The sequence below is a fragment of the Crocodylus porosus genome, unplaced genomic scaffold, assembly GCF_001723895.1.
Source record: "Crocodylus porosus isolate Cpor-Errol unplaced genomic scaffold, CroPor_comp1, whole genome shotgun sequence".
NCBI lineage: Eukaryota > Metazoa > Chordata > Crocodylia > Crocodylidae > Crocodylus > Crocodylus porosus.
In genome coordinates, this window is record NW_017728924.1 from 5685220 (window position 1) to 5704999 (window position 19780).

Below are 19780 nucleotides of genomic sequence, written 5' to 3' on the forward strand. Positions count from 1 at the left end.
GCCCACCCCTGTTCTAAAGTCTATTAATTGACTTCTAGGTCCCTTCCAGCCCTAATTTTGTACGATTCGATGACTTGTTAGACTCGTCACAATTTTTGAGAATAATGAACCATGTGTTTTAACCCTTTCCATCATTGGAAAAAATATGACTTGTTTCTCTGCATTTTTCTGGTTTTGGCATTTGCACAGAGCTGCTCATCTTCTCTCTGCTGGGAAGCCAGTCAGTTTAGTAACACATGAAGGACAGCTAAATTCTGTGTGTGCTATGCATGCTGAACTCAAAAAGCATCTCAGCCAGCCTTATCTAGAAGGAAAAGGCTACTGCAGGAATAAAAAGCAATGCACCCTGGAGTGCAAAACTAATAGAAACGCACAGAAATAAAGGGATTTTAAAATTATTCATGCAAAATATTCCATATGAAATAACAGGCAACTAGTTGGTGTGAGTGCTCGGGTATATCCCCTTATGTGTTACAGCAGGGGCGGGCAATTATTTCAGGTGGAGGGCCACTTACTGAGTTGTGGCAAGCCATGGAGGGTCACATGACAGGCAGCCAGGGGCAGAAAAATATTAATTTTCTAGATTTTTTAGGAGCCTCACGGGCCAGATACAATGGCCTGGCGGCCACATCCAGCCCATAGGCTGCATTTTGCTCACCTCTGTGTTAGAGACATGATCAATCAGGTTCAGAGCTATGCATTGGGTTACACTGTTCCTATCCTTTAAGGGAGTCCTAGCAAGAGGGGACATAATAGCTAACAGAATAACCATAGTGATAACCGAACAGGGAAAGCCAGATTCCTCCATAAAGCCACTAACACAGAAAACAGTTTACTTATGCAAATGCTTCAACGAATTTAGCATCGCTGGCATTTGACTGGCCCACATTATGAGAACGAGGAACACGGCTGCATTTACAATGATGCCTTCGTTGTCCTAGGGAAGAATTTCTATTGTAACTGTAACAAAATCTTTTCCCAACAAAATGAAGGATAATTCCAAAATTCAGAGGACGCAATCCCAAACTTCTTTTTTTATGCTATAAATAAAACCATCTCTCTCTCTCTCTCTCTCTCTCTCTCACACACACACACACACACACCCCATTCACCTTGTGGTTTTTCTCCATGACAACAAATAAGTTCCCCTGGCTCAGTTGGTGAATGGGATGCATTCCATATCCTCCCATACTAATTGGCTTGCTTCACCTTTCCATATTTGCAGAGCAAAAAGGACTGACAAAAATGCATATTCAGTGAAAATGAATATAGAAATTGTTTTAGAAGCTAACGGGGGTTGGCTATAAACATTACAGCATATGTTTTCCTTTCCTGTTTTCCTAAGATTTGGGAACCAGCTACAGAAAGAGGAGTAGTAGTGATATGAACATTTTTTCTCTTTCTATTGAGCTCCCATTTATTCTCTGGCTCCCTTCTACCTCCGATTTTCCAATCTATTTTCCTTACATTGTAGCTTTTATAACTAAAATACACTGATATTCTTTGCTTAGAGCATTTAGGAGACAATAAAAAATAGCAAATCATGACTGATGTGTTTATTGCTCTAACAAATCTTGTGTTTGTGAAGAAAAACAATGTTCTATTACACTGAGAAGGTATCTCAGCTCAAGAGACTGTTTGGAGAAAAAAAAAATAATGAAGCTACTATATATAACAATTTAGCAGCTCTGATCCATTCCAGAAAGCAGCTTCAGTCTACATCACAGAGTTCACTCTGGAATTTGATTAGAAACCCTATGGTAAGGACAGAATGAGAATAGACGGAGAGCAATGCTCCGATGCTGGGTCTAACCTTATACTCCTGACTCAGGCAAAACGTCCTCTGGCTCTATTGGGAATTTTTGTTGGGGGCAGAAGTCTTAAATCGGGATCTTTCTGAAAGAGAAGCGACTCCCATGTGAGATTACATTAAAGGTCTATCGCGCCACATCGCTGCTTCTGCCTTATTTAGGTTATTTACATGACTAACGTAGGAGGGGACTGAGCGCCTCTCAGCAGCAGAAGCACGCAGCCTACCTGACCAGGTAGAACTTCACGATGGATTATATTGGAAAGCTGAGTCGGAAAACTCTGCGCACCAGAAGGGATTATGGGTCTTTAGAGGAATGACGGCTCTCAAGACTGATGCATCATGGAAGCTGAGGCGTAGAGGAGCTAAGATTCACACAAATCACAACTGTTCTGCTTGGACCATGCTGTCATGGTTTTGTTCACTAGCATTAACTCCTCCCTGGGCTTCCAAGTGCAAGCGAGCCGGGGTGGGGCTACCAAAACTAGTGGATCATTGACCCAATCTCCTTTGGCCAACCAGCCCCTTGTAGTTTCCACAAAGAGACATCTCCAGGGCCTCATCTCGGGGAAAAGGCGCTGCTGCCGAGGTGGCCCCACTTCTCCCATGTAGGTACAGGCCCTGCAAGTTTGGGATGGTGCGCTGTAAGAAACTATTCGCATGCAGAGAGAATCATTCTGCTCGCCGGACTCAGCTGCTGGGGCAGAAACACAAGACCTCCTAGATTCAATCAGATACATCCTGTCTCTGATAGTGGCCACCACCAGGTACAACACAGAAAAATATCCAGACTCCTACAGAAATCAGATGTCCCCTCAACCCCACATTACATCTCATCTGAATTCCCAATAGTTGGAGCCTTGTTGGGACCCTGAGCCAAGACAGTTCAAGTCCTGTCCAAAGTCCGTCCACAAGAGTTATATGATGCCAAGCTGTCCACATAGGCCTCCGATTGCTTTCACAGTCCTTTTCAGGCACTTGGTGCTCAACCTACTCCAAAAACAGATTGTCTTTGTCTCACTCCCGGTGACTCAACTAATGACCCTGTTGCCTAATGCACGGTCCTGGAGCCGTGCTGCTGATAGCGCAGCGACGCAATGTCTCCTATGCTCGACAACTTCACATCCCCACTGAGAGGCACAGTCATATGCCATTTATTGTATTTACTCAGAATGATACTTGCTTGGAATAATCTCTGGGGATGGCACATCCAATTTTCATGGGGGTCCCAGGAGACAGGAAAGTACGCACTGAACTGTTATATTCGACATAACATCCAGACAATAGAACGGCGTAATATAAACAAAAGCCCCATAAGCAATAAAAAGCTAATTCTTTAAAAAGTTACTAATCCCAACGTATAATTTCATCTCTGCAATTTAAAAAACATTGGCAGTGTTCCTTCAAGTAAATAAGCAACCGCTTTTTGAAACTATTCGGTCCTGGCAGTTGTTTAAGGGAATCTGGTAATTTGTTCCATCCATCCTGAGCTACACAAGCAAAAAAGCATGTCTCGAATTGCCTGTTCTCTTCCTTGAAATCCCCAAACTTTAGGGATCACACCAAGAAGACAGCCTAATTACAATTTACAGTTTGAAAACAAGACTCTGCATACCCCGAGGCATCGCCCTGCATGCATTTATATGAGAAATGACACCACTTCCTTAGCATTACCAGATGCAATCAATTCATTTTCATCACAGAAAACCCAATGGCTAGTTGTGTAGTCACATGACATGACCTAGCTATGTAATTCATAATAAAACACATTTAATTTCTAGAGCGCAGACACTGAATCAGTGAAAGGAGCATCTCCAAATTCAATAATGGGCAAAACTAAACTGCATAACAGCTAGAATTAGTGCCGAAACATTTAGTTCAACTCTGTGAACTAAGTCCTGGACCGAGTGTAGCCAGTTTATAATCCACAACCTTACAATGTGCTGAAGAGGAGTTCAGCCAAATCCTTGAGGATTTAAAAGCCTCAACTTGTGCCAGTAAGACATTAGCTTTATTCGTAAAACAGAAGCCTCTTTCAGCTGATTTAGCACATAGGTGAGATTAGCACATGACGGCGTACGTTTCATTCAAGTTGAAACCCAAATTGTTTTGGTCTAAACCATGGTTTGCTTTCATTAAAATGGGATTCAAATACCAACCTAGTGCATACGGTGCTCTATGATGTACATTGAAAGGCTTTACGAAAGCTCAGTATTTTTTCCTTTCCAGACCAGAGTCTATTGCCAGCTCTTCATTTTTTTCTTGCTACCTAAGCTTTGCTAGAATATGATGGTTCCTTCATAGGTTTGCAAATGTAGCAAATCCTTTTTTTTTTTTTTTTTTTTAAATGAGCAGAGACATCTGATGAGCTGGCATCGGTGCCTCCACTGAAACCGGAGACCCTCTCAGATGTGCCCAAGAAAAGCCACTTGGAGAGTCTCTTTTAGCCTAACCCTGCCTTGTTAGAAGCTATGTGTTTTGTCTGGTTTCTTTTCCTTCCAGGTTAGATCTCCGCGAGTCACATTTGCTCCCCCAAAGGCACCTTTGGGTCTCGACACAAGTGCCAAATGCAGGCTCCTTGCTCATACAATGCATACAAGGCACTCGGGGTCCCTCGAATGTCGCACATTTGAGACTATCACGTTCTCTACAGAAAGGGCCGATTCACCGATAACTGCAACGGCTGTTAACTGCCCTCTTCACATGCCCTGGTTTTTATACTCTTCCACTAAAGCTTCGACTGTCAGAGGCTCAACGCTGGGCTGGATGGACCTTTGGTCTGGCCCACGATGGCCATTCTTCGGTTCCTGTGTGTTTTGTGTCTGGTACAGTGCCCAGCACATTGTCAGAGCTGAGTGAATAAATAATAAAGAACCAAATCCTTTCCCTTTGAAGCCCTGGGTGGCCAACAGCGCAATGTGCACTATAGTGCTGGCTCAGCGAGTCCTGGGTGGCCAGACAATTCTGACAATTGGTGTCCGATCGCTGGATTAGAAATGCTGCAAACTCCAGCTGTTGAAGGCTGAGTTTTCTCTAATGTAAATGTTCCAGGAGTTGAAATGTGCAGACTGTTTACCTAAGGTTAATGAAAGGGTCTGCTCCTGCTGTAGGAACCGGAGGTATGCAGCCCCTTGCAGGATCCAGCCCTCCATCCTTTTTCATTACAGGCAGACCCAAGCAGCCACCTAATGCCCAACCTTACCAGCTGGCATTTGAAAAGAAATTTGCAGATGTAATCCTCTCAATGTTAAATCCTTTTATTTGAGGTTTTTCACTTCTCATTCACTCTGTGAAGCAAGCCCTTTCTTACCTCTGCCTCTTGGTCTTGTACATCATTGCAATGCTGGCATTGGACTAACTGCTGCGAATCCAATGGCAACAGAAAAAATGAATCTAGGTTGCAGGAGATATTTTAATGCAGCAAATACTTTTTTTGGCACATTGGCTCTGACAAATTAAAGCCAAGGTAAAGAGAAAGGAAAACCGAACTGAAACAACTTGACTGGCGCAGAGGTTTGGTTTGATCTCACTGTGAGTCTAGAGGTTTTCAGGTGGCAAGGCTTACGTTGTCTAGTATTTGCATTTGCTACTCCATGTGATGGATAAATCTGTCAGAGCGTATGAGCCTAATCCTGGAAGGGAGCCCGCACGCTCAACTTCCATTAAACTGAATTAGAATTGGCGATTCTTAGCCCCTTAAATTTGTAACCAATACATTCAGACTGGCATGCACCGGGTCTGCTTTTTCTCTTTTCAATGGCCTTGTTCCATTGTCCCTTTCCCAAATAGCCAATTCCATAGCCACCTCTCCAACAGGTAATATCTAACTGACAAACTTACAGCAGCAAGGCAGAAAGAAACTGGCAGGTCCTTATCAATGCTCCCTCAAAACACCGTATTTATTTTTACAGCAAAGCCAGTGAGCAGGGCCTAAAATCCCACAAAACTAAAATGTAAAAGGTCTGGAGCACCGTAACTTCAAAATGTCTCTGCATTACAAGACTATGGCATTCATGGTCTTTGTTGCCTCCATCTGGTCAAAAAGCAATAGCAGACTACTCATTAGCAATGGTCTCTCTGAGGTCAGAGCAGTAACCTGGATAGATGCCCAAGCCAGTAAAGACCACCCGGCACTACCATGGCTACTCCTCTAGTTAGCTCTAAGCAGCTTGTGTTATTCATAACTTCAGCAAGTGTCAAGCAGTGACAATTACCAGTTATCATACAAAGTGGAACTGGAATAAACCTGCCAAAGAGTATTTTTTTCCCCGTACAACATGCAATTTATTATCATGTTCCAGCAATTACCAAAGGGAGTTGTTGATCTCACTTTGCTGGAGAGATACAAAGGCTAGATGCAGTAACACAGCTTTCTTTTTGAAGGATAACTTGTATTATAAGTGAAAGACACTATAAAATGACAACGCTACTGCAAAAGGAGACAGAATGATACATTTAGCGAAATCCCCAGTCTGAGCCTTTTCAAAGGAGAACACAAGCAGTTAGTATAATATTTCTAAGGGTTGCTGTATCCTTTCAAACATGATGGCTTTCTTGTAGTTTACACTTATCACATTAAGAAAAATGGTAATGAGGAGATCATGACAACTTCTTTTAAAAGTAACAAAGGCTCAAATGCTGAAGGGGGAAAAAAAAGTGATAACTATTTTCATGGAAAAAGGCCTCCACTGAACCACTCTCTGCTTAAAGTCTGTTCTCTTGTTATTTCTGAGCTCAGGAAAAACAAGGGACTGCTCTATGAATGAATCTGAGCACTTAAATTTGTATTTAAGTGATCTGTATAATCTCTTTTTCTGGATAAACTGGCAACGCAGCCCTCTGCTGACTAGGGCTCTGAATCTACGGTTTAGAAAAATCAAATACTGTTCCAAGTAGGCATGAATTAACTGGTTCAGTTCAATCAGTTTACCCACTTCTCTGAATTTTTACCTTCTTTCGCACCAAACTCAAATCTTTTTGGAGGTTCAGAACTATTTTATTAAGGGCAAGGGTTGCCAACAATATCGCACTTAATCTAAGATCATATTGCTTGAGTCTTAAGTTTTCAGAGCCAAAAGGGACCATAATAATACCATCCACTTTCATACCATGTTTCATCAGTAGATCTCAGAGCTATTTAACAAAAGAAGTCAGTGCCATAGCTTTATGCCCATTTTACAGTTAGGGAAAAGAGCAGAAGAGGCATATCCCAAGTTACCCACTAAACCAACTATGCATTGGGAACAGCAGGTAGGACCCAATCCTTTTTCCTCTCAGTTCACCTTCATCCTTCAGTCTATTCATACAAACTTCTTAAACTAGCATATGTCCATATTGTACTTGTTTCATTCCTGAAAAAGGGAAAAGGGATCATTTTTCTCCATGTGCACACAACACCTTTGTAAGGAAGATGAGGCCCAGAGCCACTTTTTACAGAGGAGTTGTAAACTGCTAAATATAGGGGTGTCTAGGGTCGACAATGAGTAGCATCTTAACCGTGGAGGCGCCAGTGGGTAACACTATGCTACTGGTATCAGGTAAAATAAACAGTGCAGGAGAATGTCAAACAAACATAAAAATGTGTATCACTCAGGCCTGAGCTTCAGATTCGTGTTTGTAATCAATTTTTATCTCCTGTCACCGAACAATTGTCACCCAAAGGTTTAACACTCTGAGCTAATAAAAACATATTTCTTTCTAATGCTACAGTCCAACATTTCCTCCAGCTGACTCCAGCTAGCTAGGGCTTTTGTACGACTGCCTTTAAATTGAAAGTAAGAAACTCCTTGACAAAAAAAAGAAGAAAGAAAGAAAGAAATCATTCTGGTCAGGGATTTGCCAGCTACCTACAGAGATTGTTATACAGCTGACATAAATCAATGTGGCAGGATCTACAGGCTAATTAAACAAATGTGACAATTTTAATGTGACAATTGAAAAGCTCAAAAGTGTCTCTCCATCCATGGAGCGTGCATTCTTCTCAGCTGCATATTAAGAAACATGTACTGTATTAAGAAATTGAAAGGAACTTACATATTCAATAAAAAACATAATTATAAGCACAATTTGAGATATGTGGCTAAAATAGATTGGAAGTTCATAAGGGTTCTCAGAACATTAAATGCAATGACATGCTTTCTTTAAGGAAATGTAAGAAATCCTTCACAGAGATGGATAACCCAAACTGCGTAGCATAATTTTAAATGTCTGACTGAGTCTTGCCTTTGTACAGTTATAATATAGCACCAATAATTCTTTTCACTTACATAAACCTTCCAGCTGAGGATCTCAATGCATTTTGCCAATAATGGATTTATCCCCCCAGAATCCCTGCAGAAAGAGTGGGCACTAATTTCCCCATCTTACAGACGAAGGAAGTGAGGGGCAAAGTGGAATCTCAAGGTCACACAGGAAGACAAAGGCTGGAAATTTTAGCCATCTCTTGCCAACAAATACCTTTGACAAGTTTGTATATCTGCTATAAGAGGTGTTCACAAAGTTAGGGGGGCAGAACAAAGCATGCCATCACCATTGGGTGGGCAAGCGGCTGACCCCAAAGACAAACTGACTGGATGGATGGGAAGCATAAGGACACTTTTTGAAGGAGCGTATGCATGTGGAAGCCCCAGGCAGAATAATCTAGATTTAAAGATGAGATAGAGGCCAAGACAAAGCCCATTGCTATAAAGATGGGCCCTAGATTGGGAAACTTCTTGTTTTTGGGAGATGATTGCTGCTAGAGTGCCTACCCAAATCAGGATTGCAGAGGTGTGTGTGTGGGGGGCGGGGGGGCTCCATGATCAGCCCACAAAAATGGTGGCCAGCCCTGCTATCTCCCTGCAAAATCAGCTGGCTGCCTCCTCGAGTTGGGTAGACCCCTAGTAATGACAAGCTTTGAGATGGATGCATGCAGCTTATGTTCAAATTTGGGGATGGCCTAGGGAAAATACTTCCTTTTAACATCTTCTAGGAGGTTTCCCCTTTATTCAAGATCCAAGGGGAGAGTTATAGGAATAGGAGGGTCTCTTCAAAGGTTTTTTTTTTTTTTTTTTAGGAGGTGAAGCCCTGCTGCTCCTTGCAAATTGAACTTTTGGTTTTCCCATCTAACTTACAGATTTCTTCCGAGTTTTAAAATTGTAAGGCCATTATTGCCTAGGATAACAGATCTGCAAACTCCATCCTTTCTGTCTTGTGGGACTGCAGGAAAGCATTGGGAGGGACTAAATTCTAGCCAGAGAGCTCTTTAGGTGGGGATCTACTAAGGGATCTATTACTGTAGGTACCTGAAGATCTGAAAGAAGCTTAGATAGGATAACGTGGAGGAAGAGATGGTTCCATACTGCTCTTCTGGCGGTGCTTGCAAAAAGGCGAGAGATAGCTTTCCTCTTACATGATAATGAACTCTGGGCCGCAGCGCAAATAATGATTCCTAGATCCCATCATCGGAGCTCTGACTATAAAGCACATTTAGGGATAAGATTCTGGAAGATGCATTAAGTTACAAGCTCGGTGCCAGCCCTGGCTTTCACCCAGCACCGCTGCTCTGTTTTTAACCCGCTGTCCCTGCCATGAAGACTGAGCAAGAACGGCCCTGTTTGGTAAGATAGGGATCTTACACAAGATGCTGTAGGTTCTCTCATTTCCCACCGTAATTGTTTTAAAGTAAATACTGATTTCAGAAACCCTAACTCAATTTTAATATGTTTTCAATGTCTTTCTTCGCTGCCTAAGGCAATTTGTTATGTAGAGTACACATTATTAATCTACTTAAATAGAAGGTAACATTGCTAGCAGTTTAAATACTCATGCCCATATTTGCAATGTTTCATTGTGACAGGACAAGATAGAATAACATAAATGATTAATCTGAGAACAGAGAAAAATGCCACTACCTATGTTTTAAAATAGTACTTGATTTTTTTTTGTTTTTGTTTTGGTTTTAATTTTTTTCTTTTAGTATTTATAATAGAGCCTTCCAGCCTTTAGTAGCTTTTTAAGAATATATTATATGACACAACTTGTTGTTATGTGTCATTTTGGGATCTGGTACCTCATGATAGGCATGTAAAGTATGTTCAAAGGCTCCTGTAAGTGTTTTTCATGGTATATATTCAGTCCCTGAGGCACTCGACAGAGGGCACTTGGTATAGCTTTAGTGAAGGACCATAACATTACAATTTGTGATGGTCAAACTTCTTCGCATTCAGAAGCCTGGTTCTTCCTGGTTCACATCAGCACACAACAGTTCAAAGGTTATCTGCACTTCCAAATCCTTTGGGTCAGATTCTTCTCTTCCTCTTGTCAGTCTAACTACTGAATCTGAGCAAGCCATACCTTATTCGTGTGGATGGAAAAGGAGACTCATGGCCCCTGGATCTCCAAATCTGGCCTGCGAGTCAGATGGCTGTGCAGTTTTACCGTACACTTCAGGTTTTCACTCAACTGTAAAAAGCCCCATCGATGGCCTTTCCCACAGTATTTTGGCTTTTCCTTCCAGTTGTTTCCAGAACCAGGAAAGTTAGTGGCATTTCAAAAATCCAGTATATAAAGTAACTTAAACTTTTTCAAACACTATGAAAACGTATAGTTTGAGTTTAGTTAGAAATCTGTGCAAAGGCTCAGGTTGGTTCTTATTTCACTGAAGTCAGTTTTCCCATCCCTAATTGCAGTCTTACCATCTTCTTTTGTGCCGCTTTCTGTTTTTCTTACAATCTTTGTCATGATGCTGAGTGCACTGAATGGGAGCAGGGATGTGCAGCATGCAAGGCATTAAAATCCAAGTTAAATCACTCCTGAGGTGATTATAAAGAGAAAAAAAGCAGAAAAGTGGCTCCTTTTGTATCAAAGGCATGGTGAAGAGAACAGGAAATGGGACAGAATTAGCGCATTTTCATTCATTTGAGAAATGAGAATCCTCTTGTTCTCTTCCAGGGCGGTAACATATGGCCAAACTCTAGTCAATGCTGTGTTCAACATGATGCTGCCAATTTACTTTATAGTAATTTTAGCAGCAATATTAAATCTTGGCAATGATAGTGGAATTAAATAATATTACTGAAATGGGCAAAAATTCAATTTGGCACCACAAAATATATGTTAAAATATGATGTTCAAGGAGATAAGAATACAAGAGTCAAACAGTGTTTTGGAAACAGGTACAGTGAAATCTCCCTCTGTCTTTCTGCGCACTCTTTGCCATTGTTACAGCGTAGAGAGGCGGGATGAGATGTGGGCAATTATCAGTCTTTACATTTCAAAGCGTATCACCAAGTAATTTGTTTAATAATTTTCAATTATGCAAACAAATCTCTCTGTGAAAATTATCGTGGGCCCGAATCAGATCTCACCTGCCTATACTGATGGGGACGTACCCTTTTCTTGTCATCTACATTCCTGGTAGGTGAGCGGAGACTACTGCCATTCTCACTGAGCGCCCTACATCAGCTACGCACGTGGTAAGCCAGACCCTGCCCGTCCGCTCCACTCCATTAGGTCCTCTCCGTACAGAGCACAGCCAACTTAGGCCACATCTACAATACAGTCACTCCAGGTTGTGTAGACATGCTCAAGCTTCGCACTAGTTTGATTGTTTCTAGCAGTGTAACTGCAGGTGAATGGAGATCAGCACAGACTGTGTGGCACTCACCTGAGAAACTAAAAAAAAAAACCACTTGCTTCTCCACGGAGCTCCATGCTGCTGCAGGGCTCAACTGGAAGCAAGATGCTTATACTATACAGCTGTCACCAGACTGACACAGGGTGGTATCCTGCACGTCGGGGAATCCTCTAAAGTCTAGTAGGATGGATTCATAGAGTCATAGGAAGTTAGGGTGGGAAGGGACCTCAGGTCATCATGGCCAACCCCTTGCTCAAAGCAGGACCAACCCCAGTTAGATCATCCCAGCCAAAGCTTTGTCTAGCCGGGTTCTGAAAACCTCCAAGGATGGAGCTTCCACCACTTCTCTGGGTAACCTGTTCCAGTGCTTTAGTACTCTCCTAGTGAGAAAATTCTCCCTAATATCTAACCTAAACTTCTCTCGGTGCAACTTGAGACCGTTGCTCCTTGTTCTGTCATCTGCCGCCGCTGAGAACAGTCCAGCAGTCTAGCAACAGGATCAGGCATGCCAGGAGCACTCGCCCTGTAAGGGGGCATGGCTAGTATGCTGCAATGTGCCACAGCTGCTAGGGGAACTAGTCTGGTGCAGCCGGATACAACTTTCAGCATCCCAGGCTAGTCTTTATTGCCTTGGGAGGTCCACTGTGGAACTGAGAGTCCTAATGTGGCACCATTGTCTCCCTCCAGCTGCAAAATGGGACCACAGCATACTGGTGTGATGGCTACACAACAAAAATTGGCCCAGATAATACTGTTGACTTCACTGATGCTAACCTGAATTACTCCAGGGGTGTAGGTTGTAGCCCTGTTGGTCTCAGGATACAGGCAGACAAGGTTCTTTGCATGCATCTGATATCTTTTATTAGAACAACTTAAATAGCTGGAAACCCCCCCCCCATTTTTTTAGCAAACCCAAAAGCTTGCTAATTCCCCCCCCCAACTATTTAAGTTCGTCTAATAAAAGATATCAGGTTCACCCAAAGAACCTTGTCTGCCTGAATTACTTTGGCATTTTCACCATCAGACTCAGACTGCAGCCAGCCAACATGAAGAGGAAAACTTCTGCATGGACAAATATGCTGGCCATAATGGCAGTTACAGATGTGAAGCATCCCATTACGGGGTCAAATTCTGGGCTCAGCTTCAGGCAGGAGGCTCTTACTCATTCAACAGCCATAGGGCTGAATGCTGCTCTCCTCACCCCGGTATAATTCGGGGAGGAGGGGGAACGACAGCGTCTGAAGTAACCACAACAACTGAAGGCAGAGCTTCCCCAGATGCACGCTAGGGTACAGGAGAGAATTCAAATGAGGTGAATGGCACTTACTCTTGATTCATCCTGATGCAAGAGCAGAAATTGGCTCTGCCTCCACTGAGAAAATGCCCTTCTTGAAGCTGACAATATAATGTTTTCAGAATTTCTGAAAAATTGATTATTTTTACCCATAAAACTCTTTGTTGTACATAAACAAGGTCTAAAGGAAAAAAAAATGGAGTTGTAATACACTGTAGTTTTCAAAGCAGGCTATTGCCAGTTCAATGAATGCTTCCAGAGTCGGCACGGCAGACAAGGTACAAAGGGCACAGATACACATTCACACGTGGGTTAGCTTTTCAATCCCTTTTTTCATTTCAATAGAAATAATAAATCACCTTATCCAGGAGAAAGAAGCAGCTTGACACAAAACATACGGTGCAGGGCTATTTTTATAGCACACCTAAGACATATAGGGATTCATTTATTTACTCAGCTATTTAAAAGTGGCTACTCTTACTCATTCTCTGGACAGCTAAATGCTAGGTTGCTAAGTTACTGTTATTTGACATCATCTCCTCCCCAACGTGTTCCCACATTTGACAGGTTCACATGATTTACTAGGCCAGTCAGCTCGTTATTCACTTGTCCATGACGTCTGTATAATCATTTTAAATTCACATCATGTCCTCCCCAGCAAACCCCCAGATTCCACATGAAAATATTTAAACTGCTTGTCAGCTACTAAGTGCATCTGTAACCACAGTGGACAGCGTACCTGTATTTTTCAAATTGCAATTATTATAATTAGGTTTAGCATCGTTCTTCAACATTGGTTTGTATTTTAGAAGAGAAAACAATTACTGAGGGGCAAAATAATGGGCTATATCTGTTACAGGCTAATTTTGCTCGGTGAACAGCTCACCTCAGCTATGGATGATACATATTAAATCCATTAGTGCTTTCAATTGGCATGAGAAAGGTAATACTACACATAATTTACCCAGTCAAGGGCATTTTCACCTGCTGATCAATTTACATATTCTCCAATGTCATTAGATGGGAGCTAGTCATCAGAAGAATAAAAGACAGTATAAATTATAGACTTTGCTCATTTAACTCCAGTCATTTTTATACTAATTACAATCTAAATTATATTTCAGATTTGTTTTGCTCCTAGACTAGAAAGCTTTTAATTAATATTGCAGCTGTCCACATAATATCTGAAGTACATCTAGTTACTTGACACAGTGCAACAATGGATTAGACATCTAAGAGAGGAGTTCTTTCCCTCTATGAGGGAGGCATTTAAAAGCCAACTTAATTCAAAAAAGAGCAGTTCAGCAACATGGAAACGACTGTTTTAAGCACACTGGGCTAGATCCTGACTTCATTTGGGCTTCTCCAATTTACACCAGTTGAAGATCTGGCCCTCAATTTCCATTTAAGCAATTAACAGTCAGCCTGCCTGGTATTCCTCGTGGCATTTCCTTGGAATTAAGCATCCTTCTTTTCCGGTTTTAAGCCCTGGCGTAATGTTGTTCTGTGCTGTGACCTGTTTCATTCCAGAGGTGGCTGCATTTCTTCATGGGTGGAGTAATTCTTACAGCGAGTACAGATTTAGATCGACTCCAGTCCCTGCAGAGCCTGTGAGCTTCTCTAGGGCGGACCTAAAGCGGAGTAAAGGAGACTCCGGCAGTATTCTGCAGGAGTACAACAGCCATGCATGCACACCTCCAAGAGATGCTCAGGAGCTAACCAGGAATCAGGATGGGATTTGCCCCACTACACATGTATGTTAGTGGGACTGCGGTTAGCCTTAGGCAGGTGTGCACGGGGAAGCTGCCATCTAAGTCACTGTGTGCCAGTTATACAAGTACTGGAAATGTCTAGTGGCATCAGATATGCCAAAGGTAACAGGATTAGACACTGAAGTCAAGGGTGTTACTACAGATTTACACACATGTAAATGAAAGAAGCCACTGGCTTCCCGTCGCGATACTCGGGACTGATTCGAAAAGTATGTTGGGTGAACTCGGAAAGTCAAAGTGCTGAAGTCAAAGCTCGGCGGACCCGATTCTCCTCTCGGCTACCGCAGTGTAAATCAGGAGCACCTCCCCTATTGTAAATCTAAGCTCTTTTTAGATGGGAACTGTTTTGTTACATGCTCAGGCCGAGCACAATGTAACAGCAAAACCAATAATAAATAGGAACAACAGTAAATCACAGAGGCTTAAGTGACACTAGCAGTAAATCCCAAATGCTGATTTAAAATGTCAATGCTTATTTTTTCTCCCTCCGTTTGTGTCACGATATTTTAATGAATTCATTTTTCAACCGCTGTGCCTAGTAAGAGGCAGGTTAATTTAAATCCAGGTTAATAAAATGAGAATAAAGTAGGGAAAACATTTTGTTTGTTTGAATTTCATTTGATTTGTTCTTTCGCAGCTAGCAGGTTGGCTATAAAGAGTAAGCAACGTTTTGGAACAGAGGATGTCCTATTTAATACTATCTCCCTCTACTTAACCGTGCTGGGAACCTGAATAAATGCAAATATACCGTATTACTTTTACAATGTGGCTTTAGTTTTAGGACAGATTTTTTTTTTTTTTTTTTAAACAACCTTCTCAGCCACACTGGTTAAAAAATCAAAATCAACAGGAGACTGGTCTACCATTAACCTTTAGTTATGGTATCATGAGCAGCTCTCCAGCCACTTACACATGATGACTAAGTGGCTAAGTGTTTCAGGAAGTCTGAAACACAGTGAAATTTTGTGTCTCAGAAACTGTCTCTCAGACTCAGAAGTCAGAATGGACTAAGGATCTTTCCCTTGATTTGCTTGGAAAGTTTTGCCCACCAACTCAATTCAGCACCATTTTCATGTTTTAAGCATCTATTAAGAATCCCCAAACTCTTAAGTTTACAAAAGCATTAATTAAGTTCAGCTGAAGAAAGCACTCTGTAAAATCAGATGTCATAGGGTGTTTATACACATGCTCCGGGGTGGTGGGCTCCTAGAGCTGCTCTAATTAAAGTGCCTGGAGCACTTCATGTATCAGCGTCCCCGTGCTTAAAAATGGGGGTGGGGGGTGCTTTAGCTAAAGCTCATCAAATGAGCTTTAGTTAAAGTGCCCTGCCACCATTTTTAAGCATGGGGATGCTATGCATGAGACACTGGAGTCTGCTGGAGAGCAGTAATTACCACACTCCAGCAAACTCGATTAACTGAGTCTGCTCCGACGTGCTGTAACTACAGTGCGTCAGATCAGCCGCCCTGCTCGTGTACAGGCACCAATGGATTTTAGCTTACTGCTCTGTTGCATGTAAAATTGTGTGTTAAACAAAACCCAAGGGTTATTGTGACTTTCTTAGGGGCAAAACTGAGTTACCTTGCTTGGTTTCCCTATTAAAAAAAATAAATACTGGAGGAAAAAAAATGCTCTCCAGAGACGATGAGAAAACAGGCAGGAAATGGGCATGTTACTGGCAGCTTGCGAGCAAGCATCCTTACAGTTAGCCAATGCACTTCAGCAGCATTCAAGTCCCACTCCTCTCCAAGCACAAATGGCCAGTTTGCTAAGCAGTCATAGCAATGGTGCCGTTCTGGCTTTACACCTGTGTATCCGAAGCAGGGTATGGACAAATATTTGAGGCCAGATCCGGTTGTCTATTCCCCGCAGGCAACTCCTTTTGTGCGAGCTACAGCCAGGCAGCCGAGAGCAAAACATGGCCAATTTGCTTCAGAGCTATTTGTAGGCTCCTGCAGTTGGTCAAATTGCACGCTATTATACCACTATCTACCTTGGGTACTTCCATAACACGCACTGCACCGCCACATTGCATTTGCTGTAAAAATCAGAGTGCCTCCCAATAATGCACTTGTCTTTACAACATCTGGGAGAGGGAGGAAAGTACTGATGCTCCCATTTTATAAAATGAGGAACTGAGTCACAGAGAGGCATCTAAGTGCCTAAACGGGAGTGACGAGGTCTAAATGCTTTTGAGGATCTGGGCCTGATTAAGTGGCAGAGCAAGGAATTGGCTCCAGGTCTCCCAAGATGCTACAGAGTTTCCTTCTCACCCACAGTAGTCATCCAAGCTTCCTTGAAAACAGGAGGCCTTTGGACTGCTGCTGGAGCGAAGGATGACATTTTAGAGATCTTTAGTAAAAAATCTGTTCTTTTCCCTTATTTGTCTAGCCTGCAAAATTTAACATGCTGCATGAGGTTAATAAAATGGCAAGATTATATGCATACTGCATGAGGCTAATCCAGTGGCTAATAAAATAGCTTTTATTTACTCCCTCCCTTCCTCAGTTTCCTTTGAGTTTATTTTATATAATAAATAAAGGCCAGATTACAGTCACTGGGATTACTAAAATACCTAAAACTATGCATGCACCGAAGCACCTTACTAAACTGACCCTGAAATCTTTGTGCTTGAAGCACAAGCTGGGACTTCTTTGGTCAGTCCACCTCTTCAACACCCAGCTACTTGCCCTTAAGCAACAAGAGCTACTATTCCTTAGGGCAGTGCCTGAAGTTTCCTCGGTCTTAATAGTGTATGGCCGGCTTCTGCAACTTGTTCATGCAGACTAGCCCCACTGATCTGTATAGACCAACTCAAGAAATAAGAGCAGACTTATATTCCACAGGACATGGCTACTCAAGGGCCTATACCTTTGATTCAGAGCCCATTGAAGTCAGTGGAAAGGATCAGGCTCCCTTGATTAGACTAGTGCCTTCACTTTTATGTGATGTGATTATACAGTGCAGTTTGTGCATTAAAACTGTCACCTGGATGATTGATCCCTGGAAAGAAGTTACATCACACTTCTTTCAAATGCTGTTTACTGAAAATAACTGCTTTCCCACCAGAAAATAATTCCTTCCTACTATGCTAACAAACATAATTGAAGTACATAAACAAAACAGATGGGGAAATACATTTAAAAAGAACACAAAGTATTTTTCATAATTTGCCAACATTGAGTTTTTTTCTGTCCATCACTCTTCTTCACGTAATATGCCCTTTGGAACTACATTTTATTTCCCTCCTTGTATTTATTACTCGATGGTGTATGCATATGTGTGCCCACACATACAAGTTTGTTTTCACAGGACTGCACACAAATGCTCATCTCCTGCACTGATTTATTTACAGAGGCCCATTGAAGAATGACATTAACTCCATCCAAAGATACCACGTTCACAGAAAAAGGCCAGTCCTATGTGAATACTTTTACTGGCATCGCTGGGACCGTAAAGGGGAAAAGACAAGGTTTTTTTTGAGTAAATGTGATATTGGTATCTTTTATTAGACCAACTAAAGAGTTGGAAAAATTGTTCTTTGCAAGCTTCGGGTACAAACACCCTTCTCTAGGCAGAAGGATGTTTGTTCCTGAAAGCTTGCAAAGAACAATTTTCCCAACTATTTTTTCGGACTCATAAAAGATATCACGTTTACCCAAAAAACCTTGCCTGCCTATGTCCTTAGACTAACACGACTACAACCAACACCCCTGACACATGGAGGAAAAGGCTATACTGTTGGCTATTCTACGTCCCTCTGCTTGTTATAGTGTTATTTGCTATCCCATTGCTAGCGGTTCCTTCAGGCATGCATTAGTTTGCACAAAGATGGAAAAGTGGACAAACATTTCTGATACTCCTTTACTCACTGAGACTTAAAGGAGCAATTCAGGTGTCAATTGCTTTGAGGTTTTATCTCCACAGTACTAAGATACACAGCTGGGTCCCTGACCTCCCAACAGAGGGTCATCAAATGGGGAATTAACAGACCGAACATTGGAGGGGCTACAATCCTGAGTTCTTGAAGCATCGGAGGCAGACAGTCGAGAGCTGGGAGGTGCAGGCAGACGTCCCGGTTGCTGAAGGGTGGGTTATTTGTATAAATAAGTCGTTCTGAGCATTAGGTAAGACAGACATGCATGTAGAATGTGCAAGACCTTTTTCTTGTTATGTCATTTCTCTGCTGTTAAGGTCAAACCATAATTTGATTTGAAAAGGCTGTTTTAAGTCAGTGTATCCAAGGACTGATCATGATGGCCAAAGGAATGTCTTAAAGGGCTCAAACAGAGGAAACCCTACTGAGCCATCACAGCTCCCGCATGGGATGAATCGGTAGGCAGGAGGAGCTTCAGGTGGGAGAACTGCAGGATCCCGCTCCAGAATAGGAGAACGAAAAAGGCCTCAAGCGGCAACACTTGTACGGGTAACAAAGGCACAGGTAGTCAGGCCTAATGATAAGGAAGAACATGGAGCACTGCTAGAACAGAGTTTGCAGGGCTGGCCCTATCGCAAGTATTATTTTGGGCCTAATAAACTTTGCAGTGTCTCTCTGATTGGTAGCAACCACTATATTCTTACTTAGCTACAATATTATGAAAGCCATATAGTTTATCCAGATGAGATAACAGTACTCTAATTATGAAGGGACACAGAACAAATGAGTAAACTCACCCGTAATATTTCTTCCACACAGCTGGAGTCATTGGGAAGGCCAACCTAGATTTAAAAAGAAAAAACCAAGAAGCAGCATTTAGTCAGGCAAACAACGTAAAGTTTGGTGATTATTAGTAACTACGGACTAAACTGATCTGCTAAACCACACCTCACAAAGCCATTTTACTTTTTAATTTCAAATAGGCTGCATCCACTGATGATTATTAACAGAACTTCCCCGATTAACAGAATAAATCGTTAGGAAGACCCATTTCTTCACGATTATTTTTCTACTCTTTATGTTACAAATGATACTTTGAAAAGATGGTGGGACACTGATGTCTTCACAGATCAGATCTGGCATTGGGGTTGTTGGGTAAACGTTTGAAATGATGAAGATGCCACCATTTTCCCCCATACAGTTCTGTGAGAACACAAGAATGCTTTAACTTACAGCGTGCTGCCGTTTAGGGCAGAAGTGATAACAGTTTACAGTAAACTGTTATCATCAAGCATCTTATCCTACAGTTTAATACACTAACAGCCCAGACAACTCTTAAAGCTTAAACATGTATTGTAGTAAAACACTGGTTAGATTATAAGAGAGGTTGCCAATTCCATCGTCTCACTTC

General features: G+C 42.0%; 1 protein-coding gene across 3 annotated transcripts in view; it reads right to left on the reverse strand.

The window, feature by feature from the left end:
- AFF2 (AF4/FMR2 family member 2) overlaps window positions 1–19780 on the reverse strand; it is a 524595-nt gene that overhangs the window by 152024 nt on the left and 352791 nt on the right. For all 3 annotated transcript variants that reach the window (XM_019540274.1, XM_019540273.1, XM_019540272.1), the window contains one exon: window positions 19167–19211. In XM_019540274.1, coding sequence (XP_019395819.1) covers window positions 19167–19211 — 45 coding nt within the window. The remainder of the gene's footprint in view (window positions 1–19166; window positions 19212–19780) is intronic.